Genomic DNA, 20,128 nt, shown 5'->3' with positions numbered 1-20,128 from the left:
TTGATTTAGCCAAGTCATTATCTTGCCTATATTTTGGCGAAGTAGACCAAGAGAACACATGTCTGTGTGTGTGTGTGTGTGTGTGTGTGTGTGTGTGTGTGTACGTGTACAAGTCTGCTTATGGAAAATTCAACGCGTCTTTCTGGTGTTGTATTGTTGCAGGTTGGTTTTAAAACACCCGTTTGTTTTGTTCTTCTCTGGTGCTGTCCAGTGAATCACTGAGCCTGGCTCCCTCTGTCTAGGCCTCGTTAGTGTAGCTTTCTCAGAAAGCTGAACCATGACAAAGAGAGGGCCAGAGTGGCAGGGGAGATTGGAATGGAGATATCTGCTGGGAGGAAACGGGGAACAGGAGGTTGGCAGGGGAGCAGGATGAAGCTCCCATTTCCTGCCGCAGGAGGTTACCTCTGGGTCCTTCTGTGCTTCCCCTGTGTGGGGGTCAGAGAGTGGGGGTGCACCATGAGACTAAGCCCCTCGTCACCTCCAGATGACTCCATCATTACAGCCTTCACGAAATTCTACACGGGTCTAAGCAGCACCACGTGAGGGGGGATACTTGGCTGCTTTGCGTAACTGAGGTTTTAAAAGGCCCAAGTGAGCTAAACTGACGGTCAACACCGATTCCGGTTTTTTATCTGAGTTCCGCTTCGGTTGTATCGTGTAGACTTGGCCTCTTTGTGTTCTGTTCTACCCTTCACAAAGAGGAGAATTTTGGCCATGTCTGAGATACCAGGCATGCGCTGTTCTTCCAGACAGCATTCCATAAAAAGAAATGGCTTCTTTAACCCTCTCAAGTAATTACTGGGTTTTTTTTTTTTTAAGATTTTTATTTATTCATTTGAGAGAGAGCAAGAGCACGAGCAGGCGGGAGAGGGGACGGAGAGGGAGAAGCAGACTCTCCGCTGAGCAGGGAGCCTGACGCGGGGCTTGATCCCAGGACCCCGGGACCCTGACCCCAGCCGAAGGCCTTAACCGACTGAGCCACCCAGGAGCCCCAATTGCTGGGTTTTTTTTTTTTTCCTCCATTTCTCTATCCGCTGAGCAGGGAGCCTGACGCGGGGCTTGATCCCAGGACCCCGGGACCCTGACCCCAGCCGAAGGCCTTAACCGACTGAGCCACCCAGGAGCCCCAATTGCTGTTTTTTTTTTTTTTTTCCTCCATTTCTCTAGACACACGTTGTTTCAGGTAACTTTCTCACTGGCTCCCTCAAGAAACCAAGCTATCCGTCAAAACACTGCCTCGTCATTAAAGCCAGGCATTCCCGTGATGGCACACGCTCTCGACCACGATCGCCACTTGTCATGCTCCGTGAAGGCACATGTATTCACACACAGGTGAGCACACTGACACACCCCTACCTGACACGGCTCGTCTTGAAGCCTAGAAAGGGGTGATGCCTTTCTGCCTGTTCTATTGAAACACGTAGAACTGTCACCAAATGCCTGTAAACTCTTTTGCTTTCTAGAAGGCATGAGGGGAATGTTATTTAAATCTACATGCGATTCCAGCTGTTCTGATGTGGGAATTGACCTTTGGCAGATGCAGGAGGAGAAGGGAAGGGAAGAAAGGCCGATGGACCCCAAACCTGGAGGCTTCCCAATTCACAGAAGGCAGCTTCATCTTCAAAAATGATCTGAGCCAGTGACCCCATGACTATTTATCGATATGCTCTTTTTTCCTGACATCCTGTCTGCTCACTGATGTTCCTAGCTAGTCCAAAGGCCGGTAACCAAAAATCTTAGCACACTTTTGGGGTCACATTCTGCTTTCTTTTTTTAACTGCTTGTCTTAAAATACTTACTTTGCTTTTGCTTCAGTCTGTCACTTTATGTATCAATTACATATGGCCTTTCAACAGCAGAACACACCATCTGGTCCACCAACTGAAGCCCACACCCCTTCTGCCAGAGTGTACTCCTTCCCCAAACATTTATTTGCTGTTGTGTAGATCCGGGCTATGTCCCAGAATGAGATACAGGTGATATGCTGGATCCACAAGCTCTACTCTACTTGAAGTTCATTGGAGAATAGCCAGACTGGTCGTCAAGCCAGGTGAACCCTCCCTGGTGGGAACCAGGTGGCCATCCCTCTTCTTTCCAGAATGTTCTGACATCATTCTGCAAAGACCCATGACTCCCCTAGTGCCCTTATCAGGAATGCTAACGCAAACCATCCTGCATTTTTTTTTTTCTTTCCCCCTCCTCAGGTGCATTGCATGGCTAAATCTCTAGCTTAAGTGTGTAAATTTTTATTTGGACCTTCTAAAAGAAAACCCGTACTAAAAACCTAAATCCAGTGTTTTATTTTGATAACAGAATAGTGAGCCAAAGCCGACTCTACTTTCCTGGAGTCCTCAATGTTGTATTCTACTTGAAATATTCCTCTTCAGTTCCTGCCTCTCGTGCACATCCTAGCCTTCCTCTTTCACACGCTCTTGCTCATGCCTACCTTCTAGGCCCTGAGTGTGCCTCGAGGCTCAATCCTGAGCCCTCACTCAGCTCACCACTGCATGACTCTACCTCCATGCTGAAGGCACTCAATCTACGTCTCTAGCCCTGATCTTTCAGCCACCACAGAGGCCTGAATTTCAACTCCTTCTAGAACATTTGCCCTTTTAGTTCTGAGAGTACCCCCATGTTTTCCCTCCTCCAGATATTTGAGCAAACTATTTTCTTTCTGTGAGAGCCCTGGCTGCCCCTTACTCCATCCCCGTCCCCCAATAGGGCATCCAAAAATCCGCCCAAAGTCTCTTTTGATGGATGTCCCTCCCATGCTCTCTCTCAATCCCTTGTGCTTCCACTGTCATAGAACTCACCACACTGTCTTGTAACTGTGTCCTTAACTATCTGTCTCCCCACAGTGAGCTGAAAGCTCCACCAGGGTTGGGACTGTGCTCTCTTTATCAATGTAACCCCAACATCCTTTCTGGTGCTTGGCATCTAACAGGTATTCAGTAAATGTTTGATGAATGAACGAATGTTGAATGACCCACGATCATAGCAAACTCAAAGCTAAAGTCAAATCATCCCGCCAAAACTGCTAGCTCCGACCTAATTTCCCCATTTCTATCCCCAGTACCACTATTCTTTAAGACATCTCCTACTCCAAAGTCATTTTTTAATTCTTTCTCTCCACCATCTGTAACCATACAGTCAGCCATTCACCCAAGTCCTGCCAACTCGTTCTTCACGGCCTCCAGTTTGACCCACCTCTCCAACTAATTCATTCATGATTCCCTGTTTTGAGCCCCATGACTCCCTTTCCCTAATTCTTCCTTCGTGCGTCCTAGCATCCTGTGCACACCTCGGTCATGGCGCTTACCATACTGCTTTGGAATTTTTGATGTACTTATCTGTCTCTCTTAGTAAGTTCAAAGCTCTGCAGGGCGGGGACTGTGCCTGATTTCCTGTGTCCCCAGCTCCTACCACGATGACTCGAACAGTTGAAGTGTTCAGTAAACAAAATGAGTGTTCATGAATTGTTTGTTAAGTGAATGAATGAATCCCTGGCCTCGATCTCTGGTGCTACAGTTTAAGTTAATATCTGTTCTGTCTTCAGGGGAGATAAAGAACAAGACATTACCTCATTACATCAACCCTTCGAGAACTTGCGTGTCATTATCACATTTTCCCCCTTTCAACTTCGCTTCTTTGGGCTTAATAATTCTTCTTTCCTTCATCTTTCCTCACCTATATTATATTTCTGGAATATGTCCCTTTGCCCAATAAGAATAGACAGGATTTTCATCTGCCCAGGAATCAATCTCTGAGTCAACATTTTGTAAATTGTGCTCGGACTGACGATTATTAGCTCCTTGCAGATGGTGGTGAGGAGAAGACTTGGGACAAGAGAAATGACAAAAACAGAGAGATAGCGCAGATAATAGGAGTATCCACTTGCTAAGCCTGCTCTCAAACCAATAAAAAAACAACAGAAAATATCTTCCAACACATTAATACTATGTGAGAACAGAGCCAGAGACTCCATATAATTATTAGAGGGAAAAGAACAGGAGTTCAGATGAGTCTTAGCACACAATTTGAGTCGAGATGGAATAAAACGCATTTTATCCCCCTCGCCCCCCCACAAAATGCGTAGAGATTTGATACATATTATAAATAATGGGGAGCACGTCATGGACAATTAAGAGACCACAGAGAAGCCAGATCCACAAGTAGGAATGATTTTATGATCAGGAGTTGAAGGCTAGTTTAGCTAGTTTAGAAACCCCATGCCAGACATTACCTTCACCCCCATACCTCCACCACCATGCTGTAGAGAGTGCAAATCTGGACCCAAACACTTTGCTTGTATGATATTTTGCTACTGTGGTTCAGTACCTAAGGGAGTGAAATGGAGAAACAACTTTTTCTGCTCCCTCACCTACAGTAACCCAACCTGGCCTCACTGAAGCCTCTTCTTATCATGAGAATTTATGACATGGCTCATTTATTAGGGAGATCCTTAGTCTCAGGATAGGTTCTACTGAGGCCATGACCCTTCTTAGGGGGACCACGCTCATGGCCTTACGCGCGTGGAATCCTCATACCCAACTTCTCTACAGATACGCCCACAGAAGATGAACATGGACGCTCTCTCCTCCTCACGCACAGTGACACACATTTATAGATATACATAGACAAACAAACAGAATCATTCGCAGCTGCTCAGCCATGCAGAAATACACACACTCATATATGGCGACACATACATATGTACGCAAATATACTCCCTCTCAACCCAGGCTTTCATGAAGATATTTCTTTCTTTCTCTTATATTAATAGTCATGCTGGTTCCAAAACAGTCAAATGCCCAGTGGTAGATAAGTTGAGAGGGTATCTGTCTTGGCAGACAGAAGTGGGTGTCGAGTGGGTGAGCAGACAAATGACTGGGAGAAGGTGGTAGCTGAGTGAGAATGGGTGGGTGGATGACAGAGTGACTGAGTAGGAAGAAGGGCAAGTAATCAACTCTGATAAGATTCTAGAATATCATATTTTCCAACCTTTTAACTCTCGTTGTGGCTTTCCTTTGAACATTCTCCAAGTCTCATATCTCCCTTCTCTTTGTCTAGCAATCTTTAGCTCTCTCTGTCTCAGCCTCTCTTTCTGTGTGTGTGTGTGGGGGGGCAGGGTGAGTGTGTGTGTGTGTGCGTGCGTGCACGCTTTACTTTCCCATAACAAAAAGCTTACTGTAGTGCCAGGTAATATTTTATAACAACAAGATCCCTGATATGTAAATGTAACTGCATTTAAGAATTATTTGTAGTAATGAATTTGTGGAAATGTAATGAGAAAAAGAAAATGTGCTTGTTTATTCCTTTCAGGAAATTCCTCTATTCCCCCTGGTTTTCATCAGCTATATTTTTGGCAGGCTATGGGCATGGAAATGTGAAGACATCACTCTCAAAGAGAATTATAATAATTGCATCTGATTTATACAGATGTCACCATAGGGTTAGGCAGTTGGAAAATCCAGCGATCCAAATGAATAGGCACTTAAAATTAAGGACGTGCCATACTTCTCTTAACACTCTGGTTTTTAACATTATCAGTAGTCCACAGAAGATCTTTTTTTTCAGACCTCTAAAGTAGTCACAATGGCAAGACAGATTTATATCTTACAAGATGAGAGCTTTATAAAGCAAGCTATAGATGCTGGTGGTGTACTTCCCGCAGATCCGTTATAAAGGTTCCATTCACTTGGATGTCTTGAGCATATAATATCTGTGCAAGGCACTAAGGAGGATACTGAAGAAATAAAAGACATTGTGCCTGGCCTCAAAGAATTTATGGGATAGTTGGGGTGTTTTGGAGTGGGCCTTGTGGGGTTTTAGCTGGGGACTAAAAAACGGGTAGGATTCCTAAGCCGGTCAAGAAAAGACCATGGGTCAAAGTTAGGAGGCAGCAGAGAGGAGTGGTGTGTTGAGCAGACAGTCAGGAGGCTAGCCTGGGCATGTCTGAGAGTGGTAGGGGGGAAAGACGGAAGGGCGGCATGCGAACCAAGTCATACGGGACTTAGAACATCGAGTTGCAATCTGTCATCAATACAGAGCCACTGAAATTTGACCTCTTTTTATAAAGCCAACGTTTATTAATGCAATAGTATCGATCTTTTCCAAGGGGAGAAACTCACGGACCAATGAAAACTCTTAACATGTGAAGCATTTTTATAGAAATACGGCACATATCATGAGCTAAGAATATATATTGGGACTGGTTAAGTGGAAAGAGAAGGGATGGAGGAAATAATGACTGTGATAGGCCTTTCTACTGTAATAACTGCCGTGAACAAAATTGTTCTTTGCAATTGAAGAATTAATTGAACTACTAGTGGACTTCGGAAGGGCATGTACTTAGAATGGACAACTAAATAAGGATAATAAACCATAGTAAGTATCCCAAACCCTCTAATCTGGATTGAGCACATGTTAAGAAGACAAGCTGGCTTCTGGTTATTCTGACCTTCCGTCTTACAACATAACAGTGTGTTTATTCTTTATTGAACAAATAAATACTAGAGACCACTAATCCTACTCAGGGAGGTTAGTACAGAAAGGGTAGTTATAAAGGCCAAAAGTAAGGCTCCAGAACCGAAAAGAACAAATAAACCCCATTTCACTTACTGGCCAGAAAATAAAACCCCTAGATGTCTGTACTATCCTCCTTCCCCTTCTCCTATAGGACTCCCATGCTCCCCTCATGGCCAGAAGAGTATGCTCCAGGCCATCTCCCCCATAACTTCTGACAACCAGTTTTCTCCTTTCTCCTTGGGGAAGAATCCAGCAGATTAAGGGGATAATTCTAAATGCTTTTAAATTAAAATTAACCCAAAGAAGTGAGAATATGTGACACTCAAAGCCAGACCTCCTCTCTGCTTCATGTGGAGAACTAATAGCCTTTACACTTGGAAACCAAACCAAAGTGATCCCCACACATCCAACACACACACACACACATACACACACACACACACGCAGCACCTCTCCCTCCCCAAAGTCCAAGATGTTCCAGACAACATAACAAACCACACGGTTGGGAATGATTCATATGTTTCCACTCTCGGTCCAAAAATGAGCAAAAAAAAAAAAGTTTCCACTTAATTTATAATCAGAATTTTCTGCACATTTCCTAAAAAATTTAAAGGGGAACAATTCAAAAATCTGGCCTTTCTTTCTGCAAAAATTACCGATTAGTTACAGACTAAAGTATCTTTTGGTGAAATACTTTTGTGCTCCATCCAACCCTGGAGACTAGGACGGTGGTTGTGTGGTGCCAAATATCTAATCAATCATCCAGTGTTTTCATGTTTTCGGATGTTTTCAAAAAGCTGGTGTTCTGCAGATACAGCCTTATTCTATCCAGTCTTTTGTTATCTCAATCGTACATATGGATACAGAGTTTTCTGTTTGGAGTATTTCTCAAGGCCAATGCCTTATTATAGTTCCAACACCTGCAAATATTTGGCAGAGATTGCTCCATCCTCTCCATATTCCCCCTCTTCCTGCAGCCCCACCCCCACCTCTTGCCATTATGAAGCTGTAAGTTTATACAGTATGTCCTTTCCTTGATGCTGGTAATCGTTAATCTGTGACCCATGAAATGTGCAATTGCCAGAGTGTAAAGTTAAGTTTCAAATCACGTTTCACGGGCAAAACTTAGGTCCAAAACAAAGCGGCGGCAGGCCACAGCCGAAAGGATACTTCACGCGGGGTCTAGAAGCTGAGTTCCCGTTCCAATTCTGTGACTTTGACCAAACCACTTAACCTCTCAAAGTCTTAGTTTATACCACATTACAGTGTAAGGCTTCAGCTAGACCAAGTGCAAGGCTTAGCGTCTTAGGCATCTACGAACTGAAGTCAATCAGATCATTCCTCGCTGCAGTTTTGAAGTGAATGAGAATATCACCTTGAGTGAAATCCACAGATAAACACTGAACTTTGTACAAATTTGTAAATATTAGATATAAATAAAAAATCAGAGAAGGCACAAACCATTGTCAGCTTGCAACAAATTACGGGAGGGGAAAATATATCCTATTCGGAGTATTGCTACCTTCCCCAACCCCATGAAATCTTCAGATAAGTTACCGTGGCTTGTTCAGGGCATGACAAGAGGAAAATCCCCACTTCCTGCTTGCCCTCCTTCCATCCTATCTGGGTCTTCCTTCCAGCTCGGCTTCTATAGCCAGTCCCTACTGGGGGTGGTCATCTTGTCAGTCATTTAAACATTTTATTTTCCTGGAATTTCTGCTAAATAGCTCCCTTCTTAAGAGCAGTTAAGCCACAGAGAGGGCAGACAACGGGAATAAAACAATTTTCCGGAGCTGACGTTTGTTAACATCAACGTGAGGCAGGACGGTCTTACAAAATGGGCACTTAGCCTTGCGCACAAAGATTATATGGCATGGCAACCTCGGATAACTCCGTCCGCGGAACACAAATGGAAGACTGGGAACTTCCGAGGCAGGGCCTGCAACCACGGTCTTCAGTGTGCAACCCACAAAAACGAGCACAGGCACGAAATCGGATCCTGGATTCGAGATGGATTGGCTTCGGTTTAAAGTTCTAGTTCAGACATTGGATTACCCCTTCTGACTTCGCGGTAAACTGAAGTTCCTTTTTTTGTTTGTTTGTTTGTTTGTTTGTTTGTTTAAGGCGGGCTTAGAATTAGCCCCATGTTAAGGGCTTGAGGGCGATTTGTAGCAAGCAGCCAACGCCAGGCCTTTGTTTCTTTAGCGAAGGGAGCGAGCAAACACAGACACTACCGTCCTCCGCACAGGTCTCCCGCCTACTCCAGACACACTCAGACACCTCCCCCCACACCTCCACGGAGACACGCCCAGCCTTCCCCTTGCTCTCCCCATGCATATCAGCATGCATATCAGCACCTATGCTAATTAGAGTACACCTACACAGGTACTCACATACTTAAAAGAAGAGGTGGAAAGATCACGACAAAGATAGGTAGTGTGCAATCTGCCACTGACAGAGGACAGAGGGACTTGTTTCCCTGGACGGGCTACTGGTGTGGCGCGTGGGGCCAGGGGCCTGAACTCATCCAGAACGGGCCAGAGGTGAAGGAATGCAAGCAGATGTTTGTGCAACCGACGACACAGGTTCCAGGGAGGGCTGGCGAGTGGGTAGGCTATTCCTCGCGAGAGCAACTTGGGAGCTACCGGCCATGCCACATAGGAAAAGCGGACCTAGCTTTGTGAGGGAACTCGCTACCCGTACGGCCGTGTTTAAGAGAGACCACGCTGTGTAAGGGATATTTCCCAGATCCCTTACCTTGAGTTTCTCAAATCGGTCATTCAGGGACGCGACCTGATGGTCTCGGTGACGTCCCACCAGTTTGCATAAGGCACAGATCAATTGGTCATCGGACACACAATACATGTTCACTTTCTCGTTCTCGTGGTCCAGGCAGGTGATCCCTCGAAGATGCGTGTCTGGCACTGGTTCCACCAGGCGGTGGCTGGTGAAAGGTTTCTTGTTGGGGTGTGTGGCCCGCAGGCACCGGTCACAGTAGGAGACCTCACAGGTGATGCATGTCTTCACTGCATCCCGTGGCGGGTCCTGCTCACAGAACTGGCAAGCAATTCGCTCACTAGACATGGCCGTGCTGGGCCTGTAAGTCCTCTCCCGGCGGCTCTCACTTGGGGAATTGGGCCCACTGACTGAAGCCTTCTGGAAGCGATCGATAATGTTCTGCAAAGTCACATTCCTCTTGAGGCCGTCCAGGCCCCGGTGGTTCAGCGAGATAACATACCTGCACGTGGGACACTGGAAAGCGGTGATGGGTTCAATGGATTCGCCAGAGCTGCAGCTCGAGACCAGGATGCGGTGGGCACAGCTGAAGCAGAGGCTGTGGGCACAAGGGAGCAGAAGGGGGTCTTCGAACAACTCCAGGCAGATTGGACAGGTCAATTCGGACTCCAGTGTTTCCATCTTTAGTGAAAATAATCCTGCTGGGGCATTAAGAACCACAGAGGCTGGGCTTTCACCTGCGAGGAATACAAAGCGGGAGTCACTAAGCGTCTCCAAAGGAAACCTGGATGCAGACTGGCTACACACTAACCAACGGAGGCTCTTGCGTGCTCCATTCCCCAGCAACACTGGAGCAATAGGAAAGCGATCTGGGAATTAATCAAAAAGCCTCTCTCCCCCACCCTCCCCCGCTTCAAACCTTGTTTTCGACAAATGCCTGAGTTTATGTTCCTGCACTAATAAACAGAACCGTGTGGCCACCGCTGAATCCTGGTTTACTGGTTAACATTACTATTCTAGCTCACAATACCGGCACGGAGCCGTCCCTCACATATTGTCCACTGACATTTCTGGTCCTGGACTATGATGAGCCTGAGGCCCTGCGAAATTCTCCATCTCCATTCTCCAGTGTTGTTCTGTATTTTACTTCAAGGTAAAATATAGGGGCTGCGCCTATTCCACATCCAGTGGAAGGAAAATAAGGCCATATTTCAAACTAACTCTCTACTTCTTGAAATGATTCCATTCTGAGAGCCTGAGTAAAAAAAAAGAAGAGAGGGCTTTGGAAAAATGGACTTCTCAGCGTAGAATAATAAGTTCTTCAGAGTGTGAACCTTAATTACTTCCTGTTACCACTCATGGAAATTTCTGCTCTATCCTGTTTCTAGTAAGCTGAGTTACTAGACACAAATGGTGCTAGTTTTCACTTCCTTCCCTCACCCTCAGCAAGCTCTTCATCTCATCAAGCTCAATGAGGAGGGACTATGACTTTTCAACTTACTCAGCAGTAGTTTCTGATCAATAATGAAGATGTATTACCTTGTGGTTTTGGCTGGGTTTTATTATTACACACCCACTGAACTAGCACAAGCCTACTGTGAAGCACACCTCCCCATGTGTCTTTTCATACTTCCTAAAACATAACAAGATGCAAACCAATACCCAGATACAAATTAGCAAGGTGAGGGGCCAGAAATTTTCAGACCTGGTAACTTTCGTTTTGGTAGGTGCATCAGAGAATAAAAGAAGTCACCCAATTAACATGAAACTAATCTCTTGGCCAATCTATTCTCCCACAGACATTTCTGAGCTGAACATAATAGATACTGCCATGGGTCTCCCGTTAATTAAAATCAACACAGATAGGGCGCCTGGGTGGCTCAGTTGGTTGGGCGACCGCCTTCGGCTCAGGTCATGATCCTGGAGTCCTGGGATCGAGTCCCACGTCCGGCTCCCTGCTCAGCGGGGAGTCTGCTTCTCCCTCTGACCCTCCCCCCTCTCATGCTCTCTCTATCTCATTCTCTCTCTCAAATAAATAAATAAAATCTTTAAAAAAAAAAAGAAATAAAATCAACACAGATAAATGATCTAAGCTAGCCCTAACTGAGGAAAAATATGTCTTATCGACAGAAAATGTTAATCCTATTTATAGAAAAGAGAAAACCGTCTTTGGCTTTTGAATAATTTTTGTTCATCAGCTCACTATCATTGGAGACACTCACACCAAGCCTTGAAATTTCGATTCTGCCACTGAGTAAGTACAACAGATGCATCCCTAAAAGCTGTTTCTGAATCAAACCTTTAAGTGCACTAAACTAACTAGCTATTTATTGGAAATCTATAGGAAACTGGGCTGTAAAAGTAGAGTCCTTTTTTTGTAAAACAGCCAGTCTCGGTTGGGTAAGTTCAGATGTTTGTATGACCACTTTTTTTCAAACGTGAGACGTGGTTAGTCTTAGTTTACGATTTACAAGTGCCTCAAAACTGTTGGCTGGCCACATGTGGCTTCTAATATCTATCAGCATTCACCTTTAGAGATGAAAAAGTAAAACAATTACAATGTGCATATATCACAGACTCTTAAAATTGGAGGAGACTCTAGTTAGAGATGATGGATTCCAACTCTTGCTCCAGGCAGGAATATATCCTTTGATAGCCCCACTGCTCAAATTCAACATGTCCATAAATGACCTTGTTATTCATCCCCCCCCCGGGTCCCCACCATAAAAACCCCAAACACCTGCTCTTCTTCCAGTTTTCCCTATCTGGTGAATATCACTATCCAAGCCTACAAACCTAGGAGTTCGCTCATTTACATGTTTATCGCCACAGCCACTGGTGGCTTCCAGAACATTCTGTTTTATTTCATTTACATATCTGTGTCTCCAGCTAACTCTCCCTGCTTCTTGAGGGCATCAAGTATTTCATAGTTTTGTTCAGAGCCTCATACACACATAGGTATTCAGTAATTGTTAAATGAAGGATCCCATAAAGTAGAAGAAGTCAGAAGAAGGGACCTAGCATTTATTGAGCACCTCCTGTATTCTGAGTACTGTTAAGCCCTTTACACACATTTCTTCATTAAATTCTGTCAAGAAGTCTGTAAGGAAGGAACTACCATGCCCATATTACAGTTAGGAGACTGGGGCTCAGCTCTGCTAAGTAAATCAACCAGGAACATACATACCCAGGGCACTGGGTCGGTCTGATGTCGGTGCCTGTGCTCTCTCCCCTACACCTTTATTTCAATCATCTCACCTCCTTCACTGAAGTTTATCTTGACTATATGCAAGAGGGTTTCTAAACAGCATGTTTCCGCTTCTATTTTTGTCTCGCTGTGTCCCCCTGAGTTTCTCTGAAGCTGCCTCTCATTCCGAGTCCCTTCCAGAATCATATCTTTTTCTTCCAGGCCCAACTCCACCTCACACAGCATTTCTATTACTATCTCTTCCAGGACTGCAAGTCTGCACTCTTCAATGTCCGTGTTGGGAGCTACCTGGGAGAGCTGAGGAAGGCCCCCCTCCAAAATGACAGTTGGTCAGGAGCATTGCTGAAAGACCTCTACGTGTTGAAACCTATAGAAAAACAATTAGAGTATTTGTGGTATTCTTCTAAATCTTAGGAGGGTGCCATACAAATTCTTCCGTACACGAGGAAAAGCTCTCCGAGTTTCCCTGAAACTGTAAATATTGTTCTGGAGTAAGTGGGACACTTGAACCTCACTATGAAATTAGGCTTGGGAAAGTATGCTATGGGTCAGCATTGCTTCAAATAAGGTCAAGATAGGACTTTTAACCAGGGATTTCTGAACCTCCTAGAACTGTCTGAAGAACATTGTGTGTTTGTCATATACACATTCTCATGGGGAGAGGGTTGTCCGCAGCATTCAAAATGTTCTCAAAAGAGTCCTTGACAGAAAAAAGTCAAACACGAGTGCTCTAAAATAACCCACCTTAACTGATTTCAGATCTATAAAGAATAATATAAGATGGTTCCAATCTGTTGCTTATGGTAACTTTTCTATACTGTTTCTATTCTGTTCTGTTTCATCATCATCTAGCAACTGCTGTAGCCAAGATCGGGGAACTGAATGTTTTTTTCAACTTTTTCAAACATCTCTTCATCTCATCTCTCATTCATGAGGCCACCTTGTTCTGGACACTCCTAATATTTCAGCATCCTTTCAACTATCTCCTCTTTTTACTACTTCCCTGATTATCTAAGCACATTTCCCCTTAAAATTTATCTGGTATGTACTATGTGCCAGGCACTAAATAATACCCTTTACGTGCAGTGTCTCATTTAATTTTCACAACGACCCTCTAAAAGGTAGGTAGTATTATTACCAAAAAAAAAGTAACTTGTCCCAGATTACATTTATTGGCAAGTAGCAGAACTAAGATTCAAGCCCAGAATAAGACTGAGAGTCCAGAAACAAACTGATATACTCATATGTTTATGGGCAAGTAACTTTTGACAAGGATCCCAAGTCCACTCAGTGAGGAAAGAATAATCTTTTCAACAAATGGTATTAGGACAACTGCATATCCACATGCAAAAAAAAAAAAAAAAAGTGATGAAGTTAGAATCCTACCTCACACCATATACAAAAGTTATCTCAAAATAAATCAACAACCTAAATGAAAGTGCAGAAACTTAAAATCTTGGGTGGAAACATAGGTGTAAATCTTTGTGAACTTAAATTAGGCGAGGGTTTCTTACATTACACCAAATGCACAAGCAACCAAAGAAAAAAGTAGATAAATTGGACTTTATCAAAGTTTAAAACTTCTGTGCTGCAAATGACAACATCAAGAAAGTAAAAAGACAACTCACAGAATGGGGAAAAAAGTATTTGCAAGTCACAGATGTGATATGGGTCTAGTATCTAGAAATAAACAGAACTCTTAAAACTCCACAATAAAAAGACCCCCAAAATGGGCAAATGATCTAAATAGACACTTCTCCAAAGACGATATACAAATAAAGGATCAGTAAGCATATGAAAAGATATTCAATATCATCAGCCATTAGGGAAATGCAAATCAAAAGCACACTGAAATACCACTTTGTACTCATTGGGATGGTTATATTACTACTTCACACCCACCAGGATGTCTGTAATTTTAAAAAATAGCAAATGTCAGCCAGGATATGGAAAAACTGGAACCCTCATACATTGCTGGTGGGAATGTAAAATGGCACATCTGCTTTAGGAAATAGTTTGGCAATTCCTCAGATGGTTAAATATGGAGTTAGCATACGACCCAGAAGAACTGAAGATGTGCTCACTCAAAAACTTGTACACAGGGGCGCCTGGGTGGCTCAGATGGTTAAGCATCTGCCTTCGGCTCAGGTCATGATCCCAGGAGCCTGGGGTGGAGTCCCGCATCGGGCTCCCTGCCGGGCAGGGAGCCTGCTTCTTCCTCTCCCTCTGCTTGCCTCTCTCTCCCTCTGACTCTCATGAATAAATAAATAAAACACTTAAAAAAAAAAAAAACTTGTACACAAATGTTCATAGCAGCATCAGTCATAATAGCCAAATGGTAGAAATAACCCAAATGTCCATCAACTGATGAATGGATAAACAAATATGGTACATCCATACAATGGAATATTATTCATCAAGAGAAAGTAATAAAGTACTGATCCATACCACAACATGGGTGAGCATTGAAAGCATTATGCTAAGTGAAAGAAGCCAGTCACCGAAGGTCAAAAATTGTTTGATTCTCTTTATATGAAATGCCCAGAATAGGCAAATCCATAAGAACAGAAAGTAGGTTAGTGATTGCCAAGGGCTGGGGAGAGAGAGGGAAGGGGGGTGACTACTAATGGGTACAGAGTTTCTTTTGGGGATGATGAAGAAAACGTTCAGGAATTAGTGGTGATTGTTGCACAACTTCGTGAATATACTAAAATCCACTGAATTGTACACTTTAAAATGGTGAACATTATGATACATGAATTACATCTGAATTTTTTTTTAAAGAAGATTCAAACCCAGGTCTGACCCTGGAGTGTAAACAGATCACCACTATACTATTCGGCCATCTATATAACTATGTAGTCATTCTAAAATCCTCCTGGATTACTTCTTTGGATTGTTCTTCTGGGTCAGTGATTCCCTGTCTAGGTTTTGCAACATCCTAGAATACCTCTAACGATCAATGGTTGTCAGAAAGTTCTCAGCTCCCAATTTGTATTCATTTAAAAACAACGGGGGCGGGGGGCTGGGTGGCTCAGTTCGTTGGGCGTCGGACTCTTGGTTTCAGCTCAAGTCATGATCTCAGGGTCCTGGGATCGAGGCCCCGGTCGGGCTTCGCTCCACACTCGGTGCGGAGTCTGCTTGGGATTCCCTCTCTCCCTCTCCCTCTCCCTCTGCCCCTTCCCTCGATCTCTCTCTCTCTCTCAAATAAATAAATAAATAAAATCTTTAAAAGTGAAATAAAATAAAAACCACAAGACTCCTTAAAAAAAAAAAAAGATACTTGGCTCCTATATCACAAAATACTTTTAGGAAGGACAGAGGGAAGCAGTATGACAAAAATGAAACAATGTCAAAGTGTTGCAACTTCCAAAAGTCTGTGAATCACTGATCTCTGCAGAATTAGAGAGTGTGCTAAAGATAAAGACAGGATGTGAACCTGATACAGTGCCACCCGATAACAGGTAATCAGGAAGCTTTTGCCAGAAAACACAATGGTTTGTCATACAAACGCACTGATGAAATGCCCGGGAGGGCATACCAGTTGCCATGTTAAGGAACAAATGCCCATATCCGCAGACACTGATTTGTTCCCTTCTGTATCATTTAGTATGTTTACGTATTCGCCCTTGCTTGGTTTTACAACTGTTTCTGCCTGCCTTATCTTCACCCTGCACCCCCTTCAGGCTGAGACCCCTGAAAAACAGAGGTCGATGAGACAAAACGATAAGAAGGTATCATAAGGCTGTGTGAGTACATGGAAATACAAAAGAGGAGCTTCCGTGCAGGTGGTTAAGATAAAAAGAATGCATTCTACACCTACGAAATGAAAGACTGATTTCGGCATTGCCCTCCAAATCCGGCATGCCGTTAACTCCGATCACGGAGAAAAGCTGTGATCTGAACTTGGCAGAATTCTATTATTTCAAATGTGATTGGAACATAATTAAATGCCCCTGTATTTCAGCAGTTTAGATTCCGTCTAGTTTTCATCTCCCAGGTCTGCAGAGTGTGGCCCTGGGCTCTCACTACCTCCCTGAGGAGCCATGGCTCCCCCCACACACACCCCTTCTGCACAGAAAAACCGAGAGTGTGAAACCAAGCCTGACCTCTGGGCTGTAGAATGAAGATTGAGCTGAGCTGCAGGACTTGTTTTAAAAACAAATTAATGGAAAATAAACATTCTTCAGGATATTAACATGGATGTCCCATGAGCTTTTCCTTAAAACACTACAAACCCATCTCCCTGCCTTGGGGGATGACAGAATGAGTACCGGCTTAGTCTGATGTTTCCCTAACTGTAAAAACGTCGTGCAAGTTGAACTAGAATCACCAGCCGATCTCTTTAAGATGCTTTCCAGCTCTGACATGGGATTATTACAGAGCTCTTGCTCTCTGTTCCCACATAGGAAAGACACGGTGGCTTTATTGAAAACTAGCTCCTCAAAACACAAACCTTATTTATTGGTGTGACTAGAAAGGCTGACCAGTGAAGGGCATCATCGTGAAAGGAACAAAATGCATTACTTTCCTTTGGCTAAGCCAAGATGCTGAAGGACAGTGGCTGGTTTTGCCTGTTGTACCTCAAGAAAGATATAATGGGTGTTCCTAGAGGACAAAAAAGGGGGAGAGGAGTCCCAGGGGAGTACAAACTAACGAGAACACCTTTTGGAACTGAAAAGAAAGACAACCAAATCCTGGAATGCTCTTAGTAGGAAAGGACCCATTGAAGCTGGGCGGGGGGGAGATCATTTGGGAACACAAAAGGCAGCCAATGCATAGAATTCTCACCCTAAAAGGACCCAGACTAGAAATAGAAACCCAGAAAAAAAAAGAGGCTAGGTGGTCTGTAATAGCCATCTTACGTTTGTGTATCATGTGATAGTTTCCAAATGGTTCCAAAGCCATTATCTCATTTGATCCTCAAAACAGAGCCTGGTTATAGTCCTGGCTCTAAGCTGAATTAGCTGAGTGATCCTAGGTAAGACATTTAAAGTGTCTGGGCCACAGCCTCCTCATCTGTGGCTTGAAAAATACCAGCCCTACCCCAGCTCTCAGGCTCTTATGAAGATCACATGAAGATAAAATAAAATTATTAACTTGCTTTACAAATAGGGAGATATTCTCATCATACATTCACAGACGGGTGGATACAAAGCAAGTTATTGAGGAAAGCAGCAAATGTTTGGAAATTCATCCCAAACACACGGTTGGCATGACGGAGAACAGTCACACTCCCCCGCAAGTTTTCTGGAGGACCATGTGTCTGATTGCGGTATTTCTTATGCTCATATGTCTCCCCTGTTATACTGGAGTCCCCCCAAGGGAAGAACTGTCTCTCTTCTTTTCAGCTTTTATCATGCATGGGGAGAGCTCAGGACTGGAGGTTGATGACCGACTGACAGAAAGCACCAGAACCAGTTCCTGTCTGAAAGATCATTAAAGCCTACTTAATATTTTATAGCATGTGGATTTAACGATGTTTTCTTTACAATAATTAGCTCCTAAAGCGAACCACTGGCCATTTTATATAACAGAGTCACCATAAGCATTACAGTGAATATCACAATAACAGAACTAAAAGTCCTACGTTTGCTACGAAGGCAAAAGACTAATCTCAGGAACCAAGAGAAGGATTTGCCAAGGTAACCCAGGATAATTGACAGGAATCCTTAGTACAATTCATGACACCTTTATCTTCATGCAGAACACACCGGCAGTCACAAGGGTGAACAAAGGGACAACCAACTTAATCCACCTCATGCTACCAGTCCAGCTTCCCATCTGTTCTAGGACTGCTTTTCCCAAGCTCTCTTACCCAGGGCAATGGTTGTAAATGTTTAAATGTTCAGGGACACACCTGGATGGGCAGCCCTCTCCACTCCCAGAGAATAAAACCGGCAATATATGTATGTAGGGCATACTGTTGAATCTTAGTTAGGCTGAGAGCACCCCAAGTTCAGGTCAGAGACAAGGGACAGAGAACAGAAGCCTATTTGAAATCAAGCTTCTACTCCCTGGGGAATCACATGGATCCTAGCAACACTGAACAAAAGGCTATAGACAAAGCGATTGAGGATTCTGGACCGTAAACCATTTTTCTATCTCTGGGCTGTATGCATTCACACACTTCACCGTCCTACATTAGCATTGTCTCCCAGGCCCATACGTTATGCTCCTAACGGGGCAAACTGTAAACACTGGGATTTTCGGTTTCAGGAGGATTTGAGTTTACATAATGAGTTTGTTATCAGATCGTTTGGTCTCTGTTAGAGAAAAGATCCAAAGACTGGGGATGCTGTTCATCCCAGAGGAGTCTGACCTGCAGGAAAGAGGCTGAGACAGAGCCCAAGGTCAAGCAGTCAGAGCTGTGCAGGGAGACAAGAACCCAAGTAGGACAAATCTTACTAATGATACTTTGCTAACCCACTTAGACTGAACCAACACCCTAGTGTGCACTCAGGTGAACCCTACATGGACAAGGGAGTGGTGGGGTGTTGGAACACTGCTCAGAACCCCTCCACCACCCACAGCGTAACACATCTAGCAGTCTGAGCAGCTCATGGGATTTCTAAGGGAAGCGCCGGAGCTGGGAGATTAACTATCAAAAGATTCTGTCTGCCTATGGTCATGGAGAAGCGGAAGATGGAAAAAGAGAAACCGTAGGAAGAGCCACTGACCTCTGGGGCCCACGGAAGACTTTGAACAGAGTTTTAATTCTGAATTAGAGAGAAAATAGGGATCTGGAAATAGAGAGAAAAACATATCGGTCCTTGGAAGAGAGGGGAAATGAAAAGGAGACCAGCAAGCAGTCTGCCCAGGGGGATAATTGGAGTTGGAATTTATTTTATTTTATTTTATTTTATTTTATTTTATTTTATTTTATTTTATTTATTTGACAGATAGAGACAGAGAGAGAGGGAACACAAGCAGGGGGAGTGGGAGAGGGAGAAGCAGGCTTCCCGTGGAGCAGGGAGCCCGATGTGGGGCTCGATCTCAGGACCCTGGGATCATGACCTGAGTCGAAGGCAGACGCTTAACGGCTGAGCACCCCAGGTGCCCCGGAGTTGGAATTTCTTGTCTCGACACCACTCATCCGGTCTTCTCACTTGTTAGCATGATCCAATACACTGGCTGAGAAACACTTTTCTAGTCTCTGCTCTACACTGCTTGGTGATAAACACAATGGTTTTTGAGAGACCTGAAATACAGCGGTTACAGTAATACCACCTGGGTACCAACGTTTCAGTCATCAAAAAGTGGACAATGTGCAACCCTCCTGAACTGTCATATATCCAGGATCAACACGTTCCACGTCCTATTTTGACGATGCAATGCTCTAAGTCAAGACCCCCAGCTTAAGTAAGGAAGCATTTTACATACACAGTGCCTCGATTTCCCCCTTTGCATAGAAGACCAAAAAAACCCAAAAAACAAAAAACACAAAACCCACGCTAAATGGAAATGGAGCACCCCCTGGCCTCCACTAGCAGCGGAATCACACGGCCTAACAGCTAGGGAGTTCCCAAGATCCATAAAGACTAGATGACAAACACACAAGAGGTCAAGCAGGTGCCTCTGGAAACAGCCATTCGAGACACATTCTGTGCCTCAGCCCTGCCCTCACCTCTTGTTCAGGGCTCTGTGCCCCTGATG

At 44.1% G+C, this 20,128-nt stretch overlaps 1 protein-coding gene across 4 annotated transcripts in view; it reads right to left on the bottom strand.

Annotated features, from left to right (window-relative positions):
- Positions 1-20,128, bottom strand: part of MID2 (midline 2) — a 98,148-nt gene that overhangs the window by 74,258 nt on the left and 3,762 nt on the right. For all 4 annotated transcript variants that reach the window (XM_045881291.3, XM_045881281.3, XM_064574459.1 and 1 more), the window contains exon 2: positions 9,286-10,001. In XM_045881291.3, coding sequence (XP_045737247.1) covers positions 9,286-9,945 — 660 coding nt within the window. In that variant the 5' untranslated portion in view covers positions 9,946-10,001. The remainder of the gene's footprint in view (positions 1-9,285; positions 10,002-20,128) is intronic.

Source organism: Mirounga angustirostris, unplaced genomic scaffold (assembly GCF_029215605.1).
Source record: "Mirounga angustirostris isolate CCGP_5_RB_7025 unplaced genomic scaffold, mMirAng1.0.hap1 SCAF_11, whole genome shotgun sequence".
NCBI classification, from domain to species: domain Eukaryota; kingdom Metazoa; phylum Chordata; class Mammalia; order Carnivora; family Phocidae; genus Mirounga; species Mirounga angustirostris.
The sequence above is the reverse complement of the archived record's forward strand: the minus strand, read 5'-3'. Positions and strand labels throughout refer to the sequence as shown.